This window comes from Onychostruthus taczanowskii, unplaced genomic scaffold (genome assembly GCF_017590055.1).
Source record: "Onychostruthus taczanowskii isolate IOZ18803 unplaced genomic scaffold, ASM1759005v1 scaffold20, whole genome shotgun sequence".
Lineage (NCBI taxonomy): Eukaryota > Metazoa > Chordata > Aves > Passeriformes > Passeridae > Onychostruthus > Onychostruthus taczanowskii.
The window spans coordinates 1,075,210-1,100,419 of record NW_024499240.1 but is presented as its reverse complement, the minus strand read 5'-3'; the positions used below and the strand labels follow the sequence as shown (position 1 = coordinate 1,100,419).

General features: G+C 36.3%; 1 protein-coding gene across 1 annotated transcript in view; it reads right to left on the bottom strand.

Annotated features, from left to right (window-relative positions):
* Positions 1-22,963, bottom strand: part of SLC4A10 (solute carrier family 4 member 10) — a 112,934-nt gene extending 89,971 nt beyond the window's left edge. Inside the window, exon 1 of the mRNA XM_041403572.1 lies at positions 22,883-22,963. Coding sequence (XP_041259506.1) covers positions 22,883-22,963 — 81 coding nt within the window. The remainder of the gene's footprint in view (positions 1-22,882) is intronic.
* Between the last annotated feature and the right edge of the window lie 2,247 nt (positions 22,964-25,210).

Here is a 25,210-nt window from a genome sequence, read left to right as displayed (position 1 = left end):
TACTTCAGCAAAGCTAGACAATAACACTCAGTGACAATATGGTAAGAAATAAACTAACACCATGGAAACAACTGGCTTCACTCACTGGTGAATTGCAAAGCCTTTGCTTTTCTTTACAAACACCAAGCTGAATTTGGTACAAAGGCAGGCAGCATACAATAACAGCAGAAAACAAAGCTATTCTTCCTCAGGAACACAGATTTCATGTTTCATTTTATCCTGTAGTCATACCTGCATTTTAACTGTACTCGGTACTGCACTGTAAAAGTAGTATGTGATTAATTAGTGTATTGTACTCAGGCTAGGTAAGGTACAGAAATTAGTGATTTTGTCATTTCTGACATGAAGAAAAAAACCAACTCATTTCCCTTAACAGAAAAATATTTTGGGGGTTCAGCAACAAGACACTAGATGCTGTGCTAAAATGAGTATTTGATTCACTACGAGTTTGACATCACTAAATACAGTCTATTTCACAACATGAAAGAGTGATTTTCATTATATTATTATGAAAAATGATGCATTATACAAAAGTACTAATTAATATATTTACTTGTCATTAGTAGAGGGGTTTTAGCAAGTGATATTAGAACTAGAACTACTTCATTTCAATACATAAAATTGGTATCTTAATGCAAGTCTGAAGCAAAGGGATTTAAATACCAGTGTTGCATCACAGGTATACATCTATATATAGAATGCAATGGAATATAATGAGAAATTAAAGTCTTTGAGCACCTCTCCTTAAATATCAGATGCCCCAGGCAAAAAGATTTACTTCTATAGCTGGATGTGGTGCATTCTGGATGTGAGTTTTTGTTTCAGGCTCCTTTCTTTTTCAAAAATAGCTGTCATGCTGTAGCTATCTTACATAGAAAAATCCTACGAATGTGTCAGCACCAAGCATCTGGGCTGTTAAAGAAAGAAAGACCAAGTGTTAAAATGTCTTTATTAGAGCTTTCCCATAGATAATAGTACATAACTAAAATATGACAATAAGAAATAGGCTTCTATTGAAACTGTTTTGTCTTATAATAATTTAGAATCAGCTAATAACCCGTTAAGATGTACCAGGAAAGTGTAACTTCATACAAACCATTCAATCATTTTACTAAAATGAATCCATTATTTTGAAGCACTTAGACATAACAATGCCATGCCCCTGGGTGAGTAATTAGGCAGGATGTCAAAGTCCAAGTATTAGAGCCATATCATAAATAATGCTATCTTAGCATAAGACACTCACATCAGAAAGGAAGCAATGTTAAGGAGAATTTACAGTGGGGAAAATACTAAATTGCTGGGCATTTTAAAGCCTATACAGATTATCTAAGTAAATTAAATACAAATTAATTCATTAATATTTATCAAAATATGCTCATACACTTTGACTTCTCCTTTCCCATGTGTTCAATTTTCAGTTTCTGGCAGACTTTTACTTCTCTGCCTCCTCTTCCTGTAATGTCACAGCAAGTCTCAGCCTTGCCTCATTCTCAGAAGTGGGTTTATTCCATTAATATTACAGGGAAAAACAGCTTAATTGGGAGTGCTGTGTTGTTAGCAATTCACTTGTCAAACTCTGAGCAAAGTCCAATTAAACAGGCCTGGCACTGAACACACTGACTTCCCAGGGAGCAGCTTAAAAGCCACCTCACATTTACCAGCATAAGAGTTGTACTGCATTTACTCTAGAAGTAATTTCTGATTCCTGTACTGCCCCTTGGAGGAGGGGAGAGGTGAGACAAAGGTTCACTTACAGTTTAGTGCTTAAACTCATTGGGCAGTGAGGACTATTGCAATACAAATAAAAACAGATCCCACTCCACTTTCCCCTGGATTAATGAAGACTGGAAACCTAATTTCAATTAGTAATGCTCTGAAATTTTTTATAATTTCAGGAAAATTACCAACTTATTATTTTTAAGTGCTGCAATAAATGAGTTTGAAACTGAAAGTGTAGGCAAGATTAACCATAATACAGTCATGGAAGCCAGAATTCATGCCAACCAAACTCCACACTAACATCCTCAGAGCCATGAATCTTGGGCCAATCTGCAGCTTGGCCCATCAGTTTCAGAAGGTTCAGAAAAAGGCATGAAAACTAAACGCTCTTCATTGCCATGCCACATTTATGTCAGAATTCTACCCCTTCTTCCTTTTACACCATTTGAAGATGATGAAGGTACAAAATTTGACACAGGGCACAAATCTGCAAGGGCTGGAGTAGTGAAACCATACAGATATACTGCAGCAGTCTGCAAACAAATGTGTGGACACACTGACCATGTGCAAGTCCTTGGAACTGTCCATTACTGCAATGAGTTGCTTGCTGATTCCAGTGAACACTGTGGTCTACTGCTTAAAGCATGGGAGAGGGATCCAGGAAGTCCCCGAGCGCTAATCCTGGATCTGCCACTGACTTGCTGTGTGGCCTTGGAAAAGTCACTTAATCTCTGTGCCTCAGCTTCCCCATCTGTAAAATAGGGATAATAATACTTACTCATCTACCTTCCTCACTGGGCTGCTCTGTGCCAAAATAAATTTTCACACAGCATTTCAGAGCTGTAAGGCACTACAGAAGTACCAAGTAATTCAATTTAAGAAATTTTACCCATGTGAATAGATAATGCTAGGAAATAAGAAATTGCCAAAATCATTAAGGCATAAACTTTCTCCTTTTTTACATCAAACCAACGTATATTAATACCTTGCAATAATTTTACATTGCACAACTTTGACAAAGATACATAAGAATAAATGTAGGGGTTTTTTTCTGCCAGCCTAAGAGCAATGCTGGAGAAGCCAGTGGAATTATATTTCACTGAAGCTATAATCAGAGTGTAATAAACTTTTCATAAACAATATAACATCTCTTCACTCTCCTTTTCATAATATTTGTTAACATCTTATGGTTTAATATAGTAATAACACAATAGTTGATTTATTTCCCTACAGCAATAAAATACCAGCACACAGTAAAACAAATAATGTGTCTGAGATAAAATAGCAAGAAAAAGCCAAAGCTTTTTACATGGGAACCACAAGCTTCTCAGAGACTAAGGCCCAGCAACTCTACTCAGTCCATTACTTTTTTCATGTCTTACATTTTCCAAATGAATGCTGGAATGGCCTTCAACCTGCAGCAGCAGCAGCTACACATATTTCACATAAAACACCTATTTAATAAAAGTCTTATAAATACAGTTGTTACTATATTTGTCTCTACATACTAGAAGTTCAAACACAGTGGCAAGAACAGAGAAGCACACAATAGAGTCATCTTCTGCATGCTTTACATTGCAACCACATTGCACTGTAAGAGGTCGGTCCTTAACCTGCCAACTCCCAGAACTGTGCACTGCCCTTTCACACCTCAGAAAAACTCAGTTGATGAAAAAATACATTTTTAGAAAAGCTGATAAGCATCATTTTATGGCAGATGTTTCTGTGTCTTTTTAGTTACTGTCTATGCTTTCATCACATTATGGATGACTGGGGGGAGAGAAAAAGGAAATTAACTACTTTCAAAGGTGGATCTGTACAAAGACACATGACAAACCTCTTTAAATATGTATGTGCTAACGTAGACACACACCCTTGTAGAACTTCAGTACATTTCCAGATGATGGAATTAGGACATATTCCACATCTTCTGGATGACAACAAGGTAGACTGAAGTCCAGATGACAATCTTTGATTTGAAGTTATCTATACAGGTATTATACGTATTTACTACAAGAGGAAAATCAATAAATTCTCTTAAAAGACACTTGCATACATGATAAAAAGTACTTGGATACTGGGCAAACATTTACTAAAGTTCATCTGTTGATGAACTTTAGTTCATCACTACAGCAAATGAAATATTAGTATAACAATAAATATACATTAGGAAACAGAAAATTAGGACAACAAGGAAGTATTAAATACTTGCAAAGAGTATATCTCACTTCTTTCCCTTGGCAGGTTCAGTGATCCACTAGTATGACATCTGTATCTAATATATTTTGAGCAGACAAGTCAAAATGGATAACAGAGAAACATTTTACATGGAAAACTACAATTTTTTTTATCCTTGTTTTTTATCTAATTTTTTTCATACCTGATTACTTTTATTTTCTGTCCTAGTATTTGTTCACTATTTTCAATAAACTGGATGATTGCTTCCCTTTGAAATACAATGCAGAAACCAGCTACAAAGAGTATTAATATTCCACCTTTTTTCACAGCTTTTAAAACTCTCAGTTAAATCCTGTCCTTTTTAAATTACATTCTTAATATACTCACAGAATAAATCATATCAACATAACCATGCAGAACCTTTTTTCAATATTTTTCTTTCTGTAAAATATATAACAGAGCAGAAGCCATTTTGATTTTTCACACACTAGAAATTATGCATATGACACACCTGCTGACTCATAAGGAAAATAATCATGGTATTAATTACTTTTCCATATAAGCCCCTTATTGATGATTGGACAACCTACATAATTCTGCAATGCCATCTGGAACTCAGGAACACCTGTCAGCATAAAACATGAAATACTGCTTTTCCATAAACAATATGAAGCTGTAATGTTGTGCTGGTTTTGGCTGGGGGAGAGTTAACTTTCTGCACAGCAGCTGGTATGGGGCTGTGTTTTGGGATTGTGCTGAGCACAGGTTGATAATACAGAGATGTTTTGTTATTGCTGAGCAGGGCTTGCACTGAGCCAGGGCCCTTTCTGCTCCTTGTACAGCCACACTGGAGAGGGGCTGGGGCTGCCTGGGAGACACAGCTGGGACAGGGGACCCCAACTGACCAAAGGGACATTCCAGACCACATGACATCGTGGTCAGCATATAAAGGGGGGAAAGAAAGAGGAAAACGGGAGGACATCTGGAGTGCGGGTGTTTTTATTCCCAAGTCACCGTGACCTGTGATGGGGCCCTGCTCTCCTGGAGATAGCTGAACACCTGCCTGCCCACAGGAAGCAGGGAATTAACTCCTTGTTTTGTTTTGCTTGTGTGGGTGGCTTTTGCTTTCCCTATTAAACTGTATCTCAATCCATGAGTTCTCTCACTTTTACTCTTCTGGTTTTCTCCCCCATCCCACTGGTGTGGGAGTGAACAAGCAGCCGCCTGGGGCTTGGCTGCTGGCTGGGGTTAAATAATGACAAACATGATTAAAAGATGTTCTATCTTAAAAGATGGAACCCTAACATGTTCATTTCAGTTTATACCTATTATCATACAGTTAGTGGTATAAAACTTGTGTATTTACCTTTCCAGTGGCCTGTAATAAAATACTAAACATTTTTGCAGACACCACACACACACACGATTATCTTCTCAGTTCCAACAGTACTGTTTTGAGTTATATTCATTTTACAGAACCATTACACAATATTTTTATTTTTAAGGTCATTTTGGTTGAGTTCAGCTTAACATTTCAAAAAGATGGCATTACTAGAGATATGGAAAACGAAGTTACTTTAACTCAAGAGCTACCAAGTGCATATTGGAAATATTTTGCAAAGACAATTAACCTAAACGGTTAAAAAGCTGCTACACATAGATGCCTGCCTCCCTGCTGCAGGAGGAAAATCACTGGTGACTGCCATGTTCAATCTTGTCCTTTAAACTGTCCTTGAGCAAACAGGCTCACACAAAACTGATTTAATGCACAATGTGTATGCCCACAATTTGGGTGCTATAATTCTTTTATCTTTCTGAATAAGCACACGGGGTTTAAAAAAAAAAACAACCTTTTTTAATATTATCATGTTTAATTGCTTACATTACATATTTAGCAATCTTTTGAGGTGAAAAGTACAGTGAATTTTATCTTTCCGATGAAATATAATTGCTTTTCCATTCCACTAGCTACATTATATCATCTTTTTGCCCTCTATCTACCTATCAAAGAAGACCTATCAAAACACATTTATAATGCAATAAGGTCGGTTCTGTAGGGTCTGAAGGATCATTTTTTAAGTGTCCCTTTAATGGCACTGCTTTTGTGGCAGCTTTCTGGAATAATCACTACTGGTTAACATAAAGCACAGTTTTCCTTTTGGTCAGCTCTGTTCCGCATAGTTCAGGCTATGCAACAAAGTAAGAAGCAATTAGTTTTCATCCCAGATTTGCATCTTCCCCAGGGCTGCATGTCATATGCATAAAAGCATCCTTTTCTGTCTTCTTTTTTTCCTCTTTTCTATTTTTATAGCAAAAGCCAAGATAATGTTTAGCATGACTCAATAATGAAATGTCATGTTCTGCAATGCTGCTAAAAATTGCACTAATCAGCACTGGCTTCAAAGAACTGAATTGCTACTGGCCTGGCACTGGACACATATTTAATGTTATAATGACCTTCTGCAACATGTAAGCATAAAGAATCATTTCAGACACTAACTCTAAGCACAAAGTATTGCTATAAATAAAACAAAACACAAGCAGAAAATAAACCAAAGCAGTTTTACACAGAATTAAATCTCAGCAATACTTGTAATTCCTGTGTTCATCTGCATTGAAGCATACTGTATTGTTATATATCATTATGCACAATAGAGCAGCTATAAACTGACACATAAATATTTCCTTCATATTTGATACAGAATTTTCTTTTTCAGAAAAGCCATTTTAGGTAGAAAAAATACATTCCTTCCATTTGCAAGGCAAACATGATACACTCTTTATCTATTCTCTATACACCTATCCAACTGAAGACAGCATTTCCATTTGAAAATATTAAACAAAAAATCAAGGCAAAATAGGAGGTTAGCTTGTTGCAATGGCCAAGTGCCCCACTTTGTCAGCCTAACGGGGTGGGGGAGACAACTGCAACAGAACATGGACAAAAAACTTTTCCACCTAAAACGCTTGATAAACCTGTTAAGACCACTGGATATAATAATCAAATAATGAACTGCTAAATTCTTTCTGGCTTCTGGTACCTGGTTTAAAGCACCTACAATTAATTGCAGCTGCTTACCATGTTTTGTATGTCTTGGAGTAAATTTATCAAGACTGCCCAAGTGATACAAACACCTTACAAAATCTCAACAAGGCACTTAGGTTATTGTGTTTCCTTGAATATTTTCAGTCACGCTCAGAGTCTCAAAACTTCTTCCTTTCCTTCTATTCTATCACTTCTGCCAGATCTGCAAACTAATCTTTATTCAATTGCTAGTTTGAGCCAGATGTCTGAATAAATAAAAGACAGTACTACTTGCTGCTGTGTAGATGTAGAAGTAGGGTAACATCTTTATGACTGAGATTTTATTCTTTTTACTTCATATTTTTACTACACTCTGAAATACTTAGAAGTTCTAGAGAGAACAGTGTAGATTGTTATTTTCTCCTCTGTGGTTATTATTTCAATGTCTTATGTCATTCTAATGCAGTGCCATTAGCTGAAATCCTCTTTTCTCACTTCATAGCAATGGCTATGTCAGCTATGTCAGCTACAGAGAAGTCTAACAGCAAGAAGATGGATGTGAAGACTTTATCCAAAGCCCAAATGAGATTTAATTTTAGCTTGTCTGGCCTCTCTCTTGTCCCAGTGCCACGTGAGGACAGACCCAGCATAACAGCCCTATTCAGATGTAGTTAGAAGCCGAACATGCAGACTTTAGCCCACTATGCATTTCAATTTTAGCTGCTGGGCAGCAAAGGGGGAAAAAGTATGTAATTACTAGTTTCTTAATCAGCAGTAAGTTTTAAGTTGGATACACTTCCCGTCTTAGGGGGTCTCCTTTCAGCCTCAGAAATTATGACATGTTTTCAGATTTCTTTACCTCAAAATGGGGTCAGGGAGCAGAATCATAGAAAAGAGTCTTCTTGAAGCAGCTACTCATGTAGAAATAGCAAGTGCAAAGAAGAAAAAGGGTCATGACCAACTTTTCAAAACCTATTTTGACAACAACTACAATTCAGGAGAGAGGAGTTTTTGTCTTCCTTTACAGCCAGCCACAAAAATTGTTTGGCAACTGCATCTTTTAGATGCAAATAGATGCCAACCACATTTCAAAACCACCTTTCTTGATATTATAAGCCAGCAAGATCAATAATAAACTAAATCACTCTCTCTGAAACAACAATATAATGTTCAGCAATTCTTCTACTTCTCAAACCACTTTCAATCGTATTTGACAAACACTTTCTTCAAAAACAATACAAGGATTAGTGAAGGCAGCAGGAAGGTTTCTCATGCTGACCATCTGCAGAATTATGCCAACACTAGTGATATTGTTTCCCTTCTAGCAGTGGAGGTAGCCTGGCTGGACCAAATCCATCTGAAGTGTTAAAAAATTGTATGGCCATTTTGTTAATTCATTTTCAGGAAAAAGTTAACATCCAATAAAAATTTCTGTTACAAGCCCAAAGATCAAATCAGATTCCTTGTGATCCTTCACAGTTGACTTCTATATGATCTATTGTGATCCAGAAGAGAAAAGAAGATTGTGTTTGGTTTGTTTGGCCTTTTTTAAACTGAAATCAGTAAATAGTTTCCTTGAATAAAACTGACAGATCTTCCTGATCAAATTCAACTGTAGGGTTTAGTCTAAAGAGTCCCCAAGTCATCTATATTTTCAGGGACTAACTTCAGCAGAAAATCTAGAACTGATGACCCAGTATTTCTGCTCTCCAAAGATTTAGGTTGATCTATGTGATTTTGTTGTCATGAATGATTTTTTTATCAAGGCAACTGTAGTTGATGTGACTGAAAAACACAAATATGTATCGCTGAAAAATATTCTCCTACTTGCAAATTAACAGCTACCACCATGGAAATTAAGAGACCTTTTGCACTGTCAATACAGTCAGAGCATAAGGAGAAACTCTTCATCTCACAGTTAGACAATGATATTCTGATTATCTTTGCTCTCCCTCTTATTCTGTTGCAGATCATCAGAAAGCCATGGTGACCAGGAAGGGTAATCCTGGTCACCAGGAGAAAAGAGTTAGGAGCCCCTTGTTCACAAGAAGATTAAAAAAATAATTAAATCCTCCAAGCCACTTAGAATACTATCAGCTATCAGAAAGCTCAGGTGGTCTAGTTAATTCACACAGGCATTCAGAAAAGCAGGAAACAGTACAGAAGCAGTGAGGACAGGGAAGGGAAAGGCAGAAAAGAAAAAGTGAGATAATGAAATTGATAATGTATTCTCAGAAATAACAGGACAAATTAACAGATTTCAAATGTCAAGTCACTTGTGCATCCTTCTTGCCCTGGCAACAAAACACTACACTGCAAGGAAAATTTTCATATTGAAGACTCATTCAAAATATACTGGGAAAATGATCATGACGGTGGATTAGATAAGGAGGGATTTGTATAGCTTACAACTTCAGACAGCACAATATAAATAGTCAGGAATCTGAAATGTGCTGCCAAAGAAAAATATGAATTAAGCAGTAGTTGAACTGGTCTTCCTACCTCTCAGATGTAAGAATTAAACTTGTACACATTGCCCACCTGTTGCAAGCTGTAAGCTTTAAAATCATCACTTCCATGTGATGGACAACAACATCTGGTTGTCCTAGACTAGTCAAGACACTTGAAAATAAAAACAAGTTAAAGTTAAAAACAAGTTATGTAACTTTAATAGTGTGCTTCATATTGAAATTACAGAATGTAACTTTTGGAAAGGAAAAGGGAGAAGTATTACTACGGAGTAGAAAGTAGGTATGAACATGGCAGCACATCTTTCACCAGTGCTTCTACATTAAAATGTTTTATTTTTAGAAAAGACTATTATTTTCATTTTAAATTTTCTCATAATGTCACTTAATTGACAGACCCCTATGCAAATGTAGAGAACAGCAAGGAAGGACACAATGATGTCCATCAAACAGAGCTTTGAAGGGTATTTATCTAAATTACCCCAGTGGTCAGTACTTTAGGAAAGCAGCAGAAATTACTAAATATCAAGCTTAACTGGCACATCACAGGTAATGAAATTTTTGAGTTACATATCATTACTTCTATCTCACTGTACTGCTCTAAAGTGAAAATGGTTACAAGCACAATGACAAAAAACAATATCCAACACATACCCTTCATACCCTTCCTTGTCAAGATAACACCATCTCCTGTTATTAAAGAATGGATTCTTTTGTGGTGAACACAAAAAGAAAATTCTTCTAATTTACACATGCCACAAGCTATTTGGATCAATCTTTGATTTATTACAAGTTGTACCAGGTTTATCATATAATCATTAAGGTTGTAAAAAACTTCCAAGACCATCAAGTCCACCTTCGACCTAATACCACCATACCCACTTAACTATACACAAAGCTTTTGAACATTCACTCATTTTTAGAACACTTCCAAGAACAGTAACTCCACTACTTCCCTGTGGAGTCTGTTTCAGTGTTAAACACTCTTTCAGACTTAGTGGAACAGGTGCTTCCTCTTCAAGCCCAATCTTAATGTAGGTATTAAAAAGTAATAATAACCTGCGGATCTGTATTAACTCGTACAAGCATTCTTCTTCAGACCTGCAAGTTCTGCCTACTTTTTCTCTGACTAGCATTGTTATTAAATAAGTATGTGTATGCATATGTGGAGAAATAAAAACAATGTCTATGGGCTCCACTGATACACATGCTGCAAATACCTGCATGATGTGCTTGTCAAAAAATTACTTAATTTATAAATCAATGATCACATCACTTAAAGGAGGTATAATAGCTTACAGGAATACAAACAATAAGTAGCCATGAGTTAAGGGTACTTAGCAACCTAAGTGTAATAAGATTAACACAACTAGCACATATGCCAAGTCATTAACAGGTTATCATTCACTTTATAGACTACAGAAAGAGTTTTGATGAGGATCTTCAAAGACTGGGTGCCATAAAAGAAAGTTCACTAATGACTATAACATGAATAGCAATTGGGAAATCAAAATTGATACTATACTGCAAGTAGAGCTAACACAAGATTCAACCTTGTGGTAAAATCTCGCTCTTGGAAGGGAAAGGACAAGGCGAGTTGAAAAGGTGTTAAAAGAAAGACAAGAAGACATATCATATTTGTATTTGAGAAGATGAGCAAACAGACCTTAAATAGCAAGTGATGTAGGCAGAGTGATAAGCAAAGATGGTATTAACACCAGTAATCAAGTGAAGGAAAGCTGTAAGTAATAACGTCAGCCAGACAGATGAGATCATAACAGTCACAGTGCTGAGGTGAGCCAGGCCTCACTCTGATTTATGGCTACATGACCAAACAGGAACTGTCAGCTTTCAGAGCCACACAGAGCAAAAAGAGCACATCAGGAAAGAAAAGGAAAGAAAATTCAAGATTATTTCTGACATGATTACATTCAGCTGATCACTGAAGACCAAGCAAATTTTCTGAGCTAAGCAGGGTTTAACTGGACTGGGGAAAAAAACATTTAAAAAAAAAGCAGTGGTGCCTTCATAAAGGATATGCTCATGGCTAAATTATCTGAAGTAAGGTGTGGAGGAGGATGCAAAGCTGAGGATGGATTCCTGAGAGATCTAAACATACACCTACATACAGAAAGAGAAGGGGGAGTGGAAGACCCACCCAATAAAAAACTGAGTCTGTAAAGTGAAACAATCAACAAGGACAAAATGACAAATGTCTAAGAACAACAAAATTTAGTGAAGACTATAACATAGTATCACAGAGAGATGACAGATGGAGTGGAGGAGAATAAAGGATTAGACTGGAATTCCTCCAGCAAGAAGTGGAACATTAGTGACATAAAATTCAGTGTAAAGGACAGAAACCAGAAGTAAGCAGTTCTAGAAAGACATTAGAAGTCAAGAAGTTAAGACAAGTGTACGAAGCATATGAATGGGGAGAGTGGGGAGTGGGAGAAGATGAAGAAGGTCAAAGGTTAGGACATTAATCTGGTGAAGAGAAACTTCTGAAGTAGAGGATGGGCTTGTGCTGAGTTCTTTTTTTTTTTAATATGAAGAGACTCAGACATACTTCTTGTGTAAGGGAAGGAACTCAAGGAGAGAAGCAAAAATTTTTTAGAAGTCAGAATATGGATAGGAACAGGGAAAAGTTAATTGGAACAGGTTCAAAGACCACAAAGAAACAGGTTCAAAGACAACAAAAAAATTCTGTTTCAGTAAACAAAAAGGAAGCTTGAATTTTGACCTTTGTTAGTTTTAAGAAATTCACATGGAGAGATGGGGTAAGAGATGAATTAAACTGAGAGCTTTATGACTAATAGAAAATACAGAACAGGCAAAACTGCAAGCAAAAATATTTATAACAGATGACAGAAATCCCAGAGATTAAGAAATATGGAAAGTCAGCAGAATCAAAAGATTTTCACCAGAGATAGTCAGCAGTATCTCTGAGGCATTGCAGATGGCATTAGGAACTGATAAAATGGATACTGGGAGTCCGCCAGGACCATGAATGTCAGAAGGGTTTGGAACTGTATGAGAAGAACAAAAAATAGTGCCTAAAGTGAACTGATAAGCTGATAGAAGAAAGTAAAGAGGACTAAAGGAAATCAAAATCATCAAGATCAATGAAACAGAAGTTTTACCAAGTCTCATTCCAAGAGAGAGAGAACAAAAATCTTTCTAAAGTTCCAGCAGTTACCACAGAAAAGGCACTTGGATAACACAGTGCAGGGAGAAGACCAACTCAAGGGTGTAGCTGATTTGGCACATGGTATATAGTTCAAATGAGAAACAGTACCAGGGCAGCTACGGAGTTGGATGGTTATCCACATGGAGACTGAAGGGTGAGAAATTATGAATTGAAGGAAGCTGGAAGTCAAAGTCAGACAGAGATGGGAAGAGGTATAGTTGTATGCATGTACACCATAAAAATATTAGAAAGACAGGCAGAAGGAAATTCTATTGCTAAATAAATAAACAATAAATCGGAGCAGGAAGAACACAGAACAGCACAGAAGTACCTAATTCTTTGACCCAAATTCAGAGCAGATAATGTTTTAGGTAACAATCTCCACAGAAAGGACCAGAGATGAGGCAGTGTTAATAAACAAGGGAAAAAATCTCTGTGGGCTGGAGGGAATGGCAGGATGTAGAAAGAAAACATCTAGATTCTTTGAGATCAGTAACATTCTAGAAAAGTCAAGAAAATTAAAACAATACCAAATAATAGAGAAGATAAAGAGTTTTGCACTCAAAGAAACAAGGGAGTTACAGGAATTTTGCAAGCTGAACAAGATGCAGATGTAATTTAAGGGAAGAAGGGAAGGACATTATACCAAAGAGTAATCCAGACATAGGTTGATATAAGAGCATGAAAAGCATCAGAAAACACAGAGATAAATTGGCACAAAGTAATCACAAATCTCAAGAGAAAGGAAACAGCACCATACTAATTTTTGCTTTTTTGTATATCCTGAAACTTCTGTTATCTGAAGCTGTTACACATACATGACTTGTTTACTCTGACATACATTACTTGTTTTAACAAACAACATGGTGATTTCAAATGCTGGTTGATAAGGATGATTTGCTGTGACATAGTTACATTAGGAAAGATTTAATCCCCTGAAGCTTATACTGCATGCTAAGACCATATAAGCAGTACTGGTCAAAGCATTTTATACTTGTACACTCTGTAACAACACGAAAAGTTCATGCCAATGTACGCTAATAAATCATTTGTAATGTGGAACTGGACTAATCTGCGTCCTATTCTCACAGGAATTTTAATCACATTTATGGAACATTTGCCAGAATTGTATAGTGATTGCTTAATTCTTCTCCAGATATAGTACACAAGGGAGTAAATAACATCACTGGTTCTTATGCATTCTTGGACATACAGATGCCAGGGTTCTTGCACAGGAATGTTAAAGGTTTTCTTAAGGTTTTCCGTTTTGTCATTTTAAGCTTATTTATTCTTTTCTAGCTGAACATCACAGCTTGTATATGTGATACATAACTTTAACAATGATCATGTTCAAGTAGACTTCTGAAGGCAAATGACTGTAAACAGAATAAGGTCAGCTAACGTATTTTAAACCAGACATATCCCAGAAAGTTGCACAGGGCTTTTGGTCCCCAAACAAGGGTGTAATCAGATCTGCTATATAGGAACCACAGATTTCAACTAACACATTAAATAGGAGTTGATTCATCTAAAAAAAAAAAAAAGAAAAAAAGTTAATTTAAAATCACTCCTTTGCTGTGACTTTGATATGCTATTATAGTCACAAGTAAGTACACTTGAAAAACAAGTGGCACCCACATTTAGAAATGGAAATACGGGATCATTGTATTTTCTTTGAAACATTAATGGTCTAAGATAATTTCATCTGCTGATATAAATATGGCAGAATACAAAACTCGAGGAAGTAGGTTTGTAACCCACGAGAATACAAATCCATTTACAAGTGGCAGAATTCTCAGTAGATGGAAACATAACACACAAAGGCATTACTCTTCAAAAGGTATATGAAATCCTTGCACAACTCCTATGTAGTCAATGGGAGCCAGATGAGATTCCAGATAAAAATTATCTTGACATACATTGCCATGGACTGCAACAGCACACTTTAAATATAATAAGAGCTTTCCTCTGCTTAGAATGAGCATATTTTAAACTGGCCCAGTGCAGAGAAAAATTCTGTGAGAGACAAGAAGCAACAACAGGAACTCAGAAGAACAGAACTGATATCTCCCTTGAATCTTTGATTACCCTTCAAACAAAGAAGGCCCAAAGCTTTTATGGTGTTCTTTCACCAAAGACTGAAATGGCTTCTCCATGTACATTCTACATTTAAACTGAAGGATTTTTTTTTTTTTTTTTGTAGAAGAATAAAAGAAGATAACCAAAAAAAGCAAATGTCCCAACTTCTCCCTTTAGCAGTGGATTTGACTTGCACAGGGCGCTCTGGAAGCCTGATCATCCAACCTCACAAGCATTGAGATAGCAAATTTAGCTTAAGTATCACTCTATCTATGCGCACTTACTATTTATCTGCTCAAAAGAGTATTGGGGGGAGAAGAGGGGAGTAGCAAGAGACTACTAATTAATTACTAAGTAATAGATGAGAAATTCTCCTTTTCAACAGCAAAGGATCAAGTCAATAAATCTTGTGCATAGTTCTATTAATAGATACTGCTGTGATTTCCTTGAAAATTTTATTCATTATTATTCTTATTCTTGTTCATTTTCCATCATCCTGAATCACAAAATAATGCTTATGGCAAATTATGGCAAAATATTAGCAAAGGTGTGATGGTGTTTTTAATCTGTCAATGACAAAAACTGAAATTCTATGCAATAATATTACCTTGTATTTGGTGTGTCATGTTTTAAACACTTTCTGAATGTTCCTACTTGCTCAGTTTTCTTCTTACTCTTATGCTGGTTTATATTTCTAGGCAGCCTAGAGGCACTATCAAACTTGCATATCCTTCCAACAGAATATATTTGTGTCAACAAAAGGCTGTTTATAATACCAAATTCTACAGGTGAAACACTCTATATGGTGTGTAACATCCTTATTTGAAATCTCCCTTCATACCTTTGAACTGGAAACCTGCTGTTCTCTGACAAGTGTGGTGCTGTTCCTCTGTGCTCTGCTAGACCAGTGTATGTCCCTGCCCAAATGGCAGACCGCAAACCAAGAGAGGAAGATATTTGGTGATGAACGTGCTGGGAAGGCAGGAACATCCATTATGGGAACAGCATCGGCTCCAAGGCTTAACCAATTTACTTTACAGGATCCCTGCTGCCCAGCTCTGTATGGAAGAAGCTGCAAAAAGTATCCAAAGGAAAAGAGCCTAAATCTTGTTTGCTATGAGTTGAACAAACAGCGTAAGTTTTCAGTTTTCCTGGAAGAGAAAGGTGCCATCCTTTACATTCCTACATTAGATCAGAGAACTACAGGTGTGTACAGTGTAGCCAAGCAAAGACAGGAAAATTAAACAGAAATTAAAGCAGAAATTGATAATGACACTTCTATGAACATGAAAGGGGGCCCATGAGGGAAATAAAGTCTAAGCAATTACCAGGAAAAATTGTTTATAGCTGATGATACAGACATTATTTAAAGCGTATATTTAATTCTTGTCTCTGCAATTTCAAATGATACTAAAAAGGAAACAACTTGAGAGTTCTTATCTGCTGAAGGAGGCAAGAAAAGGACTCAGAGCATGTCTCACTTCTGTGCTGAGGTTTCTGTTGCTGTAGATGTTCAGGACACAAGGCAGTGCCAGTAACTACTTTTGACAGCACAAATTACATCTTTCACTGACATCTATGGCAAATATGCGTGTTTGCATTAGAAGTTAAATGGCTGAGAAATTTCAGCACATCTGCACCCTAGAAACTAGAAAATCACTCAGGAAAGAGGAGGAGGGGAGCAGAAGGCAGACTGGGCAATAACAAAACCCAGTGAGTCACTGTGAGACATTCACTGAGCAGCAATGAGAAATTCACTCATGACTACGTGCAGAAGGACTGGTGACAGAACACTGAGATCCAGCAGAGGATCATCCAGTCTGCCGAAGGCAACAAAGCAACCAAGTTCCCAGAGAAAGAGGTCTTCAGCTCCTTCTGGAAGACAGGAACGCCAGCACAGCTTTTCATTTCCATATGTTTCACATTTCTTATGTCAGGTAAACTTCACTGGCACTATCCAGCCACTGCCATTAAATCCTGTGCCCAGGTAATCTAAGATGTTGTATTTTTGACATGTATTAGTACAACCACCTTAACTGATAGTCTAAAGATAAGATCAAGCCATAGTTATCCAACACTGAGCTTCATCCTTAGTAGTCCTCACAGAGCTAGGCCTACACTTATTGTGTGGAATCTAAGCACCCAGCAAAAATCTTCAGCAGCACATAAAACACAATAATAAAATCACTGTATTACTATCACTGCTATGAAATTATCATTTTGTGGGTTTTGTATGTATTAAATTAATCTATTGATCATTCAGTGAACTCCATTACAAATGTTACCTGGCAGACAACACTAAGGTAACACCAACCAATCTCAACTTTTTTACATACTAAAAGTTGTCTGATCTTAAATTACAAGTTCTGATGTGCACAACCGCTGCTTAAGACACAAATACTTACTTGTATGGAGTCTAAAATTCTTTATTCACCAAAATGGACTAGAAAAGTTAGAAAAGAATGGGAAGAAAAAAAGGGAAAGAGAAGGATTGCTATTTTTCAACTTTAAAGTATTTCAGATAACCTTAGCAGGAAAAAAGAACATAAACACTTAAATATCCTTTTAAAATGAACTAAAATGTGAAATCAGCTGGTATAACTGACCTGCATGCTTACCTCTCAGACAGAAACTCACCTAAAGCACAGTTCATCCCCTCGTATCATAAACTTGCTGCCAGGTCTCCACCACACCAATTCATGTCTCCAAAATAGAACTATACACCTGAATGGTCTTGCACAACTGGAGCTCCCCTAATCAATATAAGGATAAGATATTTCTCTCCTTTTCCACTTGCAGGATTCAGACATAAACATGACACCGCCTTTCCCAGAAAGTTCTAATCACAGGATTGGGACATAAAACTGATACTGCTTTGACTAGAATACTTTTAATTGCGTTAAATGTGGATACAAACCATATGGGTATGATTCCTTGCATGTATTTTAATGACTCTGCGTGCCTGCATAAAATCTTTAATAAAGAAAATTTAAACAAGTGAACTCATTATGCTGGCAGGAGAGAAACGGATAGATCTTAAATCACTGAAGGCTCCTCTATAAATTTTTGTTTTATTTAAGCAGCCTGGGGAACAGAGGGAAGCTATTATAAAAATGAGAAAAATTTTCTATATCTCAACACTCCCTCATGTCCCTTAATTCCTTTTTTTACATCATTCAATATACCAAGCTGAATATTTTTTTATCACGTAATGGTTGTTTGAGAACTCTGAGTTCACTCTGAATTTCAAGCAAAACTAGAAATTAACAAATTATTTTTGTCAAGTTGACTAAATCTACAACTATTGAATCCCTCTAGCACATGTTTCATTTAGTTTACCTTTTTGGGGTTTTTTGATTAGTGGTATCATACTAGATAATATCCTTTTATTTGGTTACTTTCAAGTTTGATTAGTCTAGCCTTTCCCTTCAGGATTTATTCTCTGCTTATGTCAATTAGTATTGGGGGTGTAGATTCCATATAAGACATTTGAAAACAACAGGAGGTTTCATCACTAAAATGACTGCTATGAATGAAGTAAAGCTATTTTTAAAGCTTTCCTTCTCCACAAGATTACCAATTATAATTTTCTGTGCATTCAGTCCTCACATTTCAAGGATTTCTGTGCAAAGTTTTCCCTAATTAATTCACTAGTTAACAGACAATTCAAGTTTCCTTACCAGATAATGTGATTTTGCCCCTCTGCTGAGCCCTGTTGAGACATAACTGGAGAGCTCTGAGCAGGTCTGGATTCCCTTCTCACATGAGTGAAATGGACACAATGAAGTAAGCCGAGTAAAGGAGCACAAAGGCCATCAAGGGACAGGCTGAGAGTGCTGGGACTGTTTCCATTTGAAAAGAGAAGGCTCACAGGTGTCACATGAGGACATGCACCTCCCTCACCGGTGGCAATGTAGAGAAGGCCTAGCCCGACTCTTGAAGATGCCCAGTGACAGGGTAAGAGCAAATGGATACAAATTAAATATTAGACATATCACTTCAAATGGACACAATGAAGTAAGTGCAGTAAAGGAGCACAAAGGCCATCAAGGGACAGGCTGAGAGTGCTGGGACTGTTTCCATTTGAAAAGAGAAGGCTCACAGGTGTCACATGAGGACATGCACCTCCCTCACCGGTGGCAATGTAGAGAAGGCCAACCCCACTCTTGATGCTGCCCAGTGACAGGGTAAGAGCAAATGGATACAAATTAAATATTAGACATATCACTTCAACGTAAGAAAAAAATTGGTGCCCTTAAAAATAAAGGAATAGCAGCATTTTGTCACCTTATCATCAGTCACATCTTGTGGTCTCCTTATGGATATGTACATTGTTTAAATGATCCAGGAAAGTGATTTAGGGTCACACTGAGAGCAGTGTGGTGTTTACTGTGTGTGATCTGTGGTTAATATTGAGTTTATTAATGAAGCAATCTATAGGAATCTACCAGAATTATGGATCACCTTCTACTTAAAAGAAATTATACTGACAGCAAAGCAACTTATTGCAGTAGTGTAACAGTACTCATGTTAATAGGGTTCTTTCATTAATAATATTTATTGAAAATTTAAGTAAGGCAAAATAAATATGGTCCTGAAAAGAAACAAGAAACAACATGAATAAGTCATATTCTTTAGGAGGCTCATTATGGGATGGGAGGGTAAAAAGACAGGCACATGGTAGAGAAAGAGAGATAGAGAGATAGAGAGAGAGAATGAACTGAGATAGTTTCTTCTCTCAAAAAAGCTGCTCTAAGTAATGCACATTCTCTTTTACTGCATTAATATACTCAGCTGCCCTACTACTTCATCTTAGGTGGTTCCACCTCTACAGGAGTTTTTTGGGACTAAATATGACTCTAATTTTTTAATAGATTACCATGGTATATTATTATTATTATTATTATTATTGATTATGATGGTAATGATAATAATTCACATTTTCAGACTGCACCTTAGCAAAACTCCTTTGAATAATCTTTATTCAGAATCACCATGTGATGATATTCTTGGAACACTAAATAAATTGGAACATTCTTGGAACACTCATTGTGTAGCTATGTATTTTGTGACCATGCAGCTACCTATTACATATTTATGCAATGTTACTTTATTTTTTTAAACCTTTCTGATATGCTTTTAGTAAGCTTTCCCTAATTCTGGTCATTATGCCCAATGACTTGATACATAAATTAAAATACTTACTGAGAAGAATTTGACCAGAGAAGAGGGTCATGTCTTAGGAAGGAGACTTAAGTACACTAAAAACACTTGAATTCTTTCAGCGAACTCTGAAATTACATTTTGCTTCTAGTGTTTTGCAAATGTTTGGTCACAATCTCCCATTTGTCCCAGTGTTCTCATTTCCTTAAAAACTGGCACTACAACCTACAAAAAAAGTCAGTGCTGTGGAATCAGGACAGCAACCAGTAACAAGTAAAAGCATCACAACTGTGTATGTGCATGAGTAAAAGCATTCTTGTTTAAAATCAGTAAATTACACAAACATTTGTTTTTTGCCCAACAGTTCTTAAAACAGCGTTTTGCTACAAGATCTTTATCAGAGAGTCCTGTAAATTGCAATGTTTTAAAGATAAGGAAATGCATACTCATGGATGCATATTCATTATGCTCAGTCAAGGGAAAAGAATTCTGTATTTAGAGAGATCCTTCCTTACACAGCATTCTTTAAATACTGACAGTACCAATCATCTTGAAGAGAGATGATACAGTTTTAAAGAAGACACAAAAATGTCTTCCTGTTAAGTGGCTACTAACACAGTGCCCTGGATTCAATGACTGCTCTTGTGCAGCAAGAGTAAATATCAAATATCAGCAATCTTTCAAACTTTTCTTTTTTAGGGCAATGGATGTGGGACTTAAACAAGTAAAAGAAGTAAAATAGTTTGTGGTTTTAAGTCTTCAGATCACTTCAGTCCAATTCCCTGCTTTCACGTGTCTATCTTGCTGCAATTTCTTCTCTTATACAAGAACTTCACTTTCTTAATACATTCTTCTGGGGTGTTACTCTCTAGCCCCTCCAAAACAACAAGGACCTATTTCCTAATGGGACTATGTCCTTTGAGTGAAAAAAGCATATTCAAACTCACTTGCAACAGTCAGTAATAATGTTGTTTCAAAACAGAATGACCCAAACACAAACTTCCTCAAGGAAGCATTTTTCACCAATTCATTTTCCTCTGTATACAGTTTCCATTGTCAACAGGCGGCAATGGATGTCTACTCCAGTACTGGAGATTATACCAATGATACATTCCAAAGCCATCCACAGAATGCAGCTTGCAGAATTAGTGCAAATGATTAGAGTTCAGTACAAGCACAACCTACTGCTGTAGCTTCCAGATGCAAAATTCCATGGAGATCTAATTATTTCAAATGAGCAAAGAAGGAACAACTTCAGCATGAAAGTAAGTGAAGATTGTAAATTGAATAAGGAAAACAAAGAAGCTGGGAAGGGTTGGTCCTATTGAAAGGTCTATAAATACTCTGCAAAGTACCAAAATACCATGAAACCAATACTTTAAGGAATTTCATTCCAATGCCAAGTAACAGAATGTACTCATTGTGACTAATGCATCAAAATACTGAAAATAAATTCTAACAGATTAAAAGGATCTTGTAGCAAGAGAAAGGGATCGTTAAATCATGCCAAACTTAATCAAGCTTAAGAGCAGGGCAGTCTTTACCCATTATTAATAAGAATGTAAGATGGATAAAGTAGACTGTGAAACTGGAATTTATGGTCAGTACAAGTAATACAATATTTTCTACAATTATGTTTTTAATTAAAAATCTAAAGACAGACATTTTTACCATTGCTGCACAAACTTAAGTGTGATCTTCTGTTGTCTCCCACATACATACAACTTCAGCAAAATGTTATTAAATGGGATGAAACCAGAATATAGTTCCAAATGCAAAATCAAATCCATGACTTACATGCTTACATTTCTACATGGACACATGAAAATACTTTTAAATCTTGATCACTTAATCCTGTGCTTTGTGGTCAGAAAATACTGTTCACCCCTGCCAATCTGCTATCCAGTTAGATGTGAAAATTGCTGTTCCATAAGGGTAAAACAAGAGACAGAAAAATTGCCACTACTTTCAGGCTTCAGCTGAGCTTTTAAAACACATGGTCAAACATGTTGCCATGGAAATGTTCCGCAAATATATGTAGAATTTCTTAAGATGGAGTCGAATATCCCTTTTTAAAATAAATTTCTCCTACAATTTTAAATATAATTGCTCTATGATGTATGCAAGGGAATACATCAGCCATTATCTAACATTTATAACACCTGAAGTGCTAACAGTATCTCCAAATCTATTTTGAGTTCCATATATGAAATTAGGCCACTATTTTCCTATGTAAAATACCCATATACCTGCTTTCTTTTATGTACTCTGACTTTCCTATACATCATCACAACACACAACAGATTAGCAGATCCACAAGCATTAGTCTTGCAATAAAGCTGACAGCAGTTAAGAGAAAAAACAACAACAAGAGACATGCTTCAATAAAATTAATCTGGTTTTTAATAACATTCTAAATTTTTAAGATATTAACCTTCTCTTCTACATGCGTCACTGAGTGTAATAATTAAAAAGAGGAGAGTTATCTTGCCAAACTTTCACTGCTATGTTCCGTGAGCTATTTTTAAAACTGATTTGAAATGAAGCAAAAAGAAAAAGAATCTACTCCTGCAAAATGAAGCAAGATCTGTGCTTGCAGAATAGCCCTGTCCGGTTACACAATGTGATACGTTGTTTTAAATAACCTGGCACTGTAGGTAAACAGTTGCCTTATACTGCATTTCATATGACAAACAAACACAATCACAACAGCTTTTGTGTGTCGTGTAAAGATAAAGCAAAATAAAAATGAGTACAATCTTGTCATTTTACTTTACAGCAAAGGGATAACCTTTCACCATTAATTAGTTAAAAGAAAACATATTCACAATAAAACAGGTTGAAAATATATGGAGAATAACCTTACATTTTTCAAATAAAAATGAGCACATTAGAATTCCAAGATATACGTTGCTCTGCTTATGTAAACAGTCTACCCTATAAATCCTGTAGCAAATCCAACATGAAGCAATTACACAGACAAAGAGATTGCAAATGACCTAAAATTGTAAAACAAACCCGGTGTTACAAATATTTGTATAAATCATGAGGTCATACCTGATGACTTAGGGACTGTAATGTCTCACCGGTTCCAAGCTGCATGACCTTTCTATTTCCAGAGACCCCCAAAAACTGCATTTCCTGTCTTAGCAAAGTACATCACAGACCTATCTGTCTTTCAAAATCTTCTGGGCTAGTGAAGAAAGCATTAATAGCCATTCTGTCCATCAGTAAGTGCTGGAGTCATTACCCTCGAGATATCAGATCTTAAATATAGTTTCCTCGGTGCGATTACAGACATGCAGCAGTCGAGGAGGCTGACACAGCTATATCACTGATGCTGCTAATGCCATCTGAAAACAGTAAGCTTACTGCTTAAAGCAATCCTGCATCGTCCAAACAGAACAAGCCACATCCTTCAACTCCTCACTCGCGTTTTTTATAAAGCCTAGCACTGCCATTATAGATTTTGTTTTCATCTCTGGTCAGCTAAAGGAGAAACTAGATATTATGTAACCAGCTTTGCATTAACGAAAGAAAAACGGCTGATGAAGTGACATATCGAGGTTATCAGATTTTGCTTGCATGACCACTCCTCAGCAAGCACAGTCACCATTCACAAGAAACATCACAATCTGATCTAAAGAAAAATCACCAGAAATAAATTATAAACAACTCACAGGCAGAAAGGCATTTTAATTCCTCTGTGATACTGAAACAGCTATTTTTATGAAGGCTTATTAATCCTAGTCCCTATTAAAATAAAAATATTGCTTGCCTAGTATTTTAGTGTCTATTTTTAATAAATTGCATGATCACTGCATTGTTTCCATTACTCCCTGCTAGCAGCCAGAAAACAGCATGACTTGAAAATATGCCAGTGTTATGACAGCAAAAATCTGGTTTGATATCAAGCAAAACAATCATGTATCATTTTTTTCTGATAAGAGAGACCTTTCAAGCAAACAATGTACAGTAGCCTCCTTAATAATTTTTAAATTATTAAGACTACAAATTAATAACTGGATTTTTTATTAAAACATATGTTTTATACAAAGTAAAATTTCCTAGTGGAATTTGTTATTATAAACCATTATTTTTATTTACTGTTGCTAATATTATGGCAGCAAAGACGCAAACAAAAAAAAAAAAAAATTCACAGACCTAAGATGAAACAGTGCCACCAAACTGGTAACAGTATCATTTTGCAATTTCTCTGAATTCCAGACCAAAGAACAATTATTTGTGTTCACTTAGTGAAATACTAATTCTGAGGCATCCAGTTCATTTGCTTAAACACACAGGAATTTTCTCTCAAGACATATTGAAACACTTTGCTACCAATTGAATTTTACTGACAAATAAAACTTGGAAGAAAAAATGCTACCCTAATTTAACTTCAGTTTGCTTCAAGTGTTATTCAAATTAATTTAGATGTCCTTCTTTACTTCAAAATATAAGCAGAAGCTGAAAGTAGAAGCAAATAGTTCTAAATTAATTCACCCAGATCCTATTCTGTTAGTTAAACATTATTATTATTATACAGTTGTAGTAATCACTCCTTTGTATAACTGAAGAGTTAATCAAATTTAGCTTACAGTCATTCACATTATGGCACTGATAAAAGCAAAATGGTCTCATCCATGAATACCACATACTTCCCTTTAGAGGGAGAAGCTACCTGCTATCAGTTTTAACTGAGCTCACTTTATCCAGTGCGCAACTGCCTTCAACATAAGGATGCTACATCTCCAGGGAAATGGAAAAGTCAGCCACACACTGGTACAGGGTCTCCAGTGAAGTGTCCAGCAGCCTGGCAGAGCCAGTCAGCGAAGCTTTGAAGTGCAGGAGAGAACCAGATAAGGCCCAACTTGATGCTGCTTTTTATGTTCTCTGAGAGTTAATCCTTATGTCCAACAACCTGACACTGTCTTTTTACTGCTGCTGGCAGTGGCAATCAGGGAACCACTTCTTGAACATTGGGAATGTTCTCAAAAGCTGCCACTTTTTAGCTTGCTCCAGATTAACTCATTAATTCACTTTCAAACCAGAACATATTACTAAATCTATGCACACAAAAATAAATGCATATGAACATGGACACAAAAGGCCCTTCAAAAAACAAACAAGAGTAATTTAGCAATGAAAGGAGAAAACAGTTTTCCCCGCATCAGTATGGAATAGGAATATCTCCAAAAGTAATATTTTTGTTTCCAAAGGTAATTTACAAAACTAATACAACACAAACACTAAATATTAAGTTACTTTCTCCTGTGCAGACCCTGAGCTCTGTCTGAATTCATTCTGCCCAGTGTCTACTCACAACCATGTAAGGGAGTACAACCCCATATCTCTAAATTGCTGCCTCCAAGTCCCCAAAAGCTG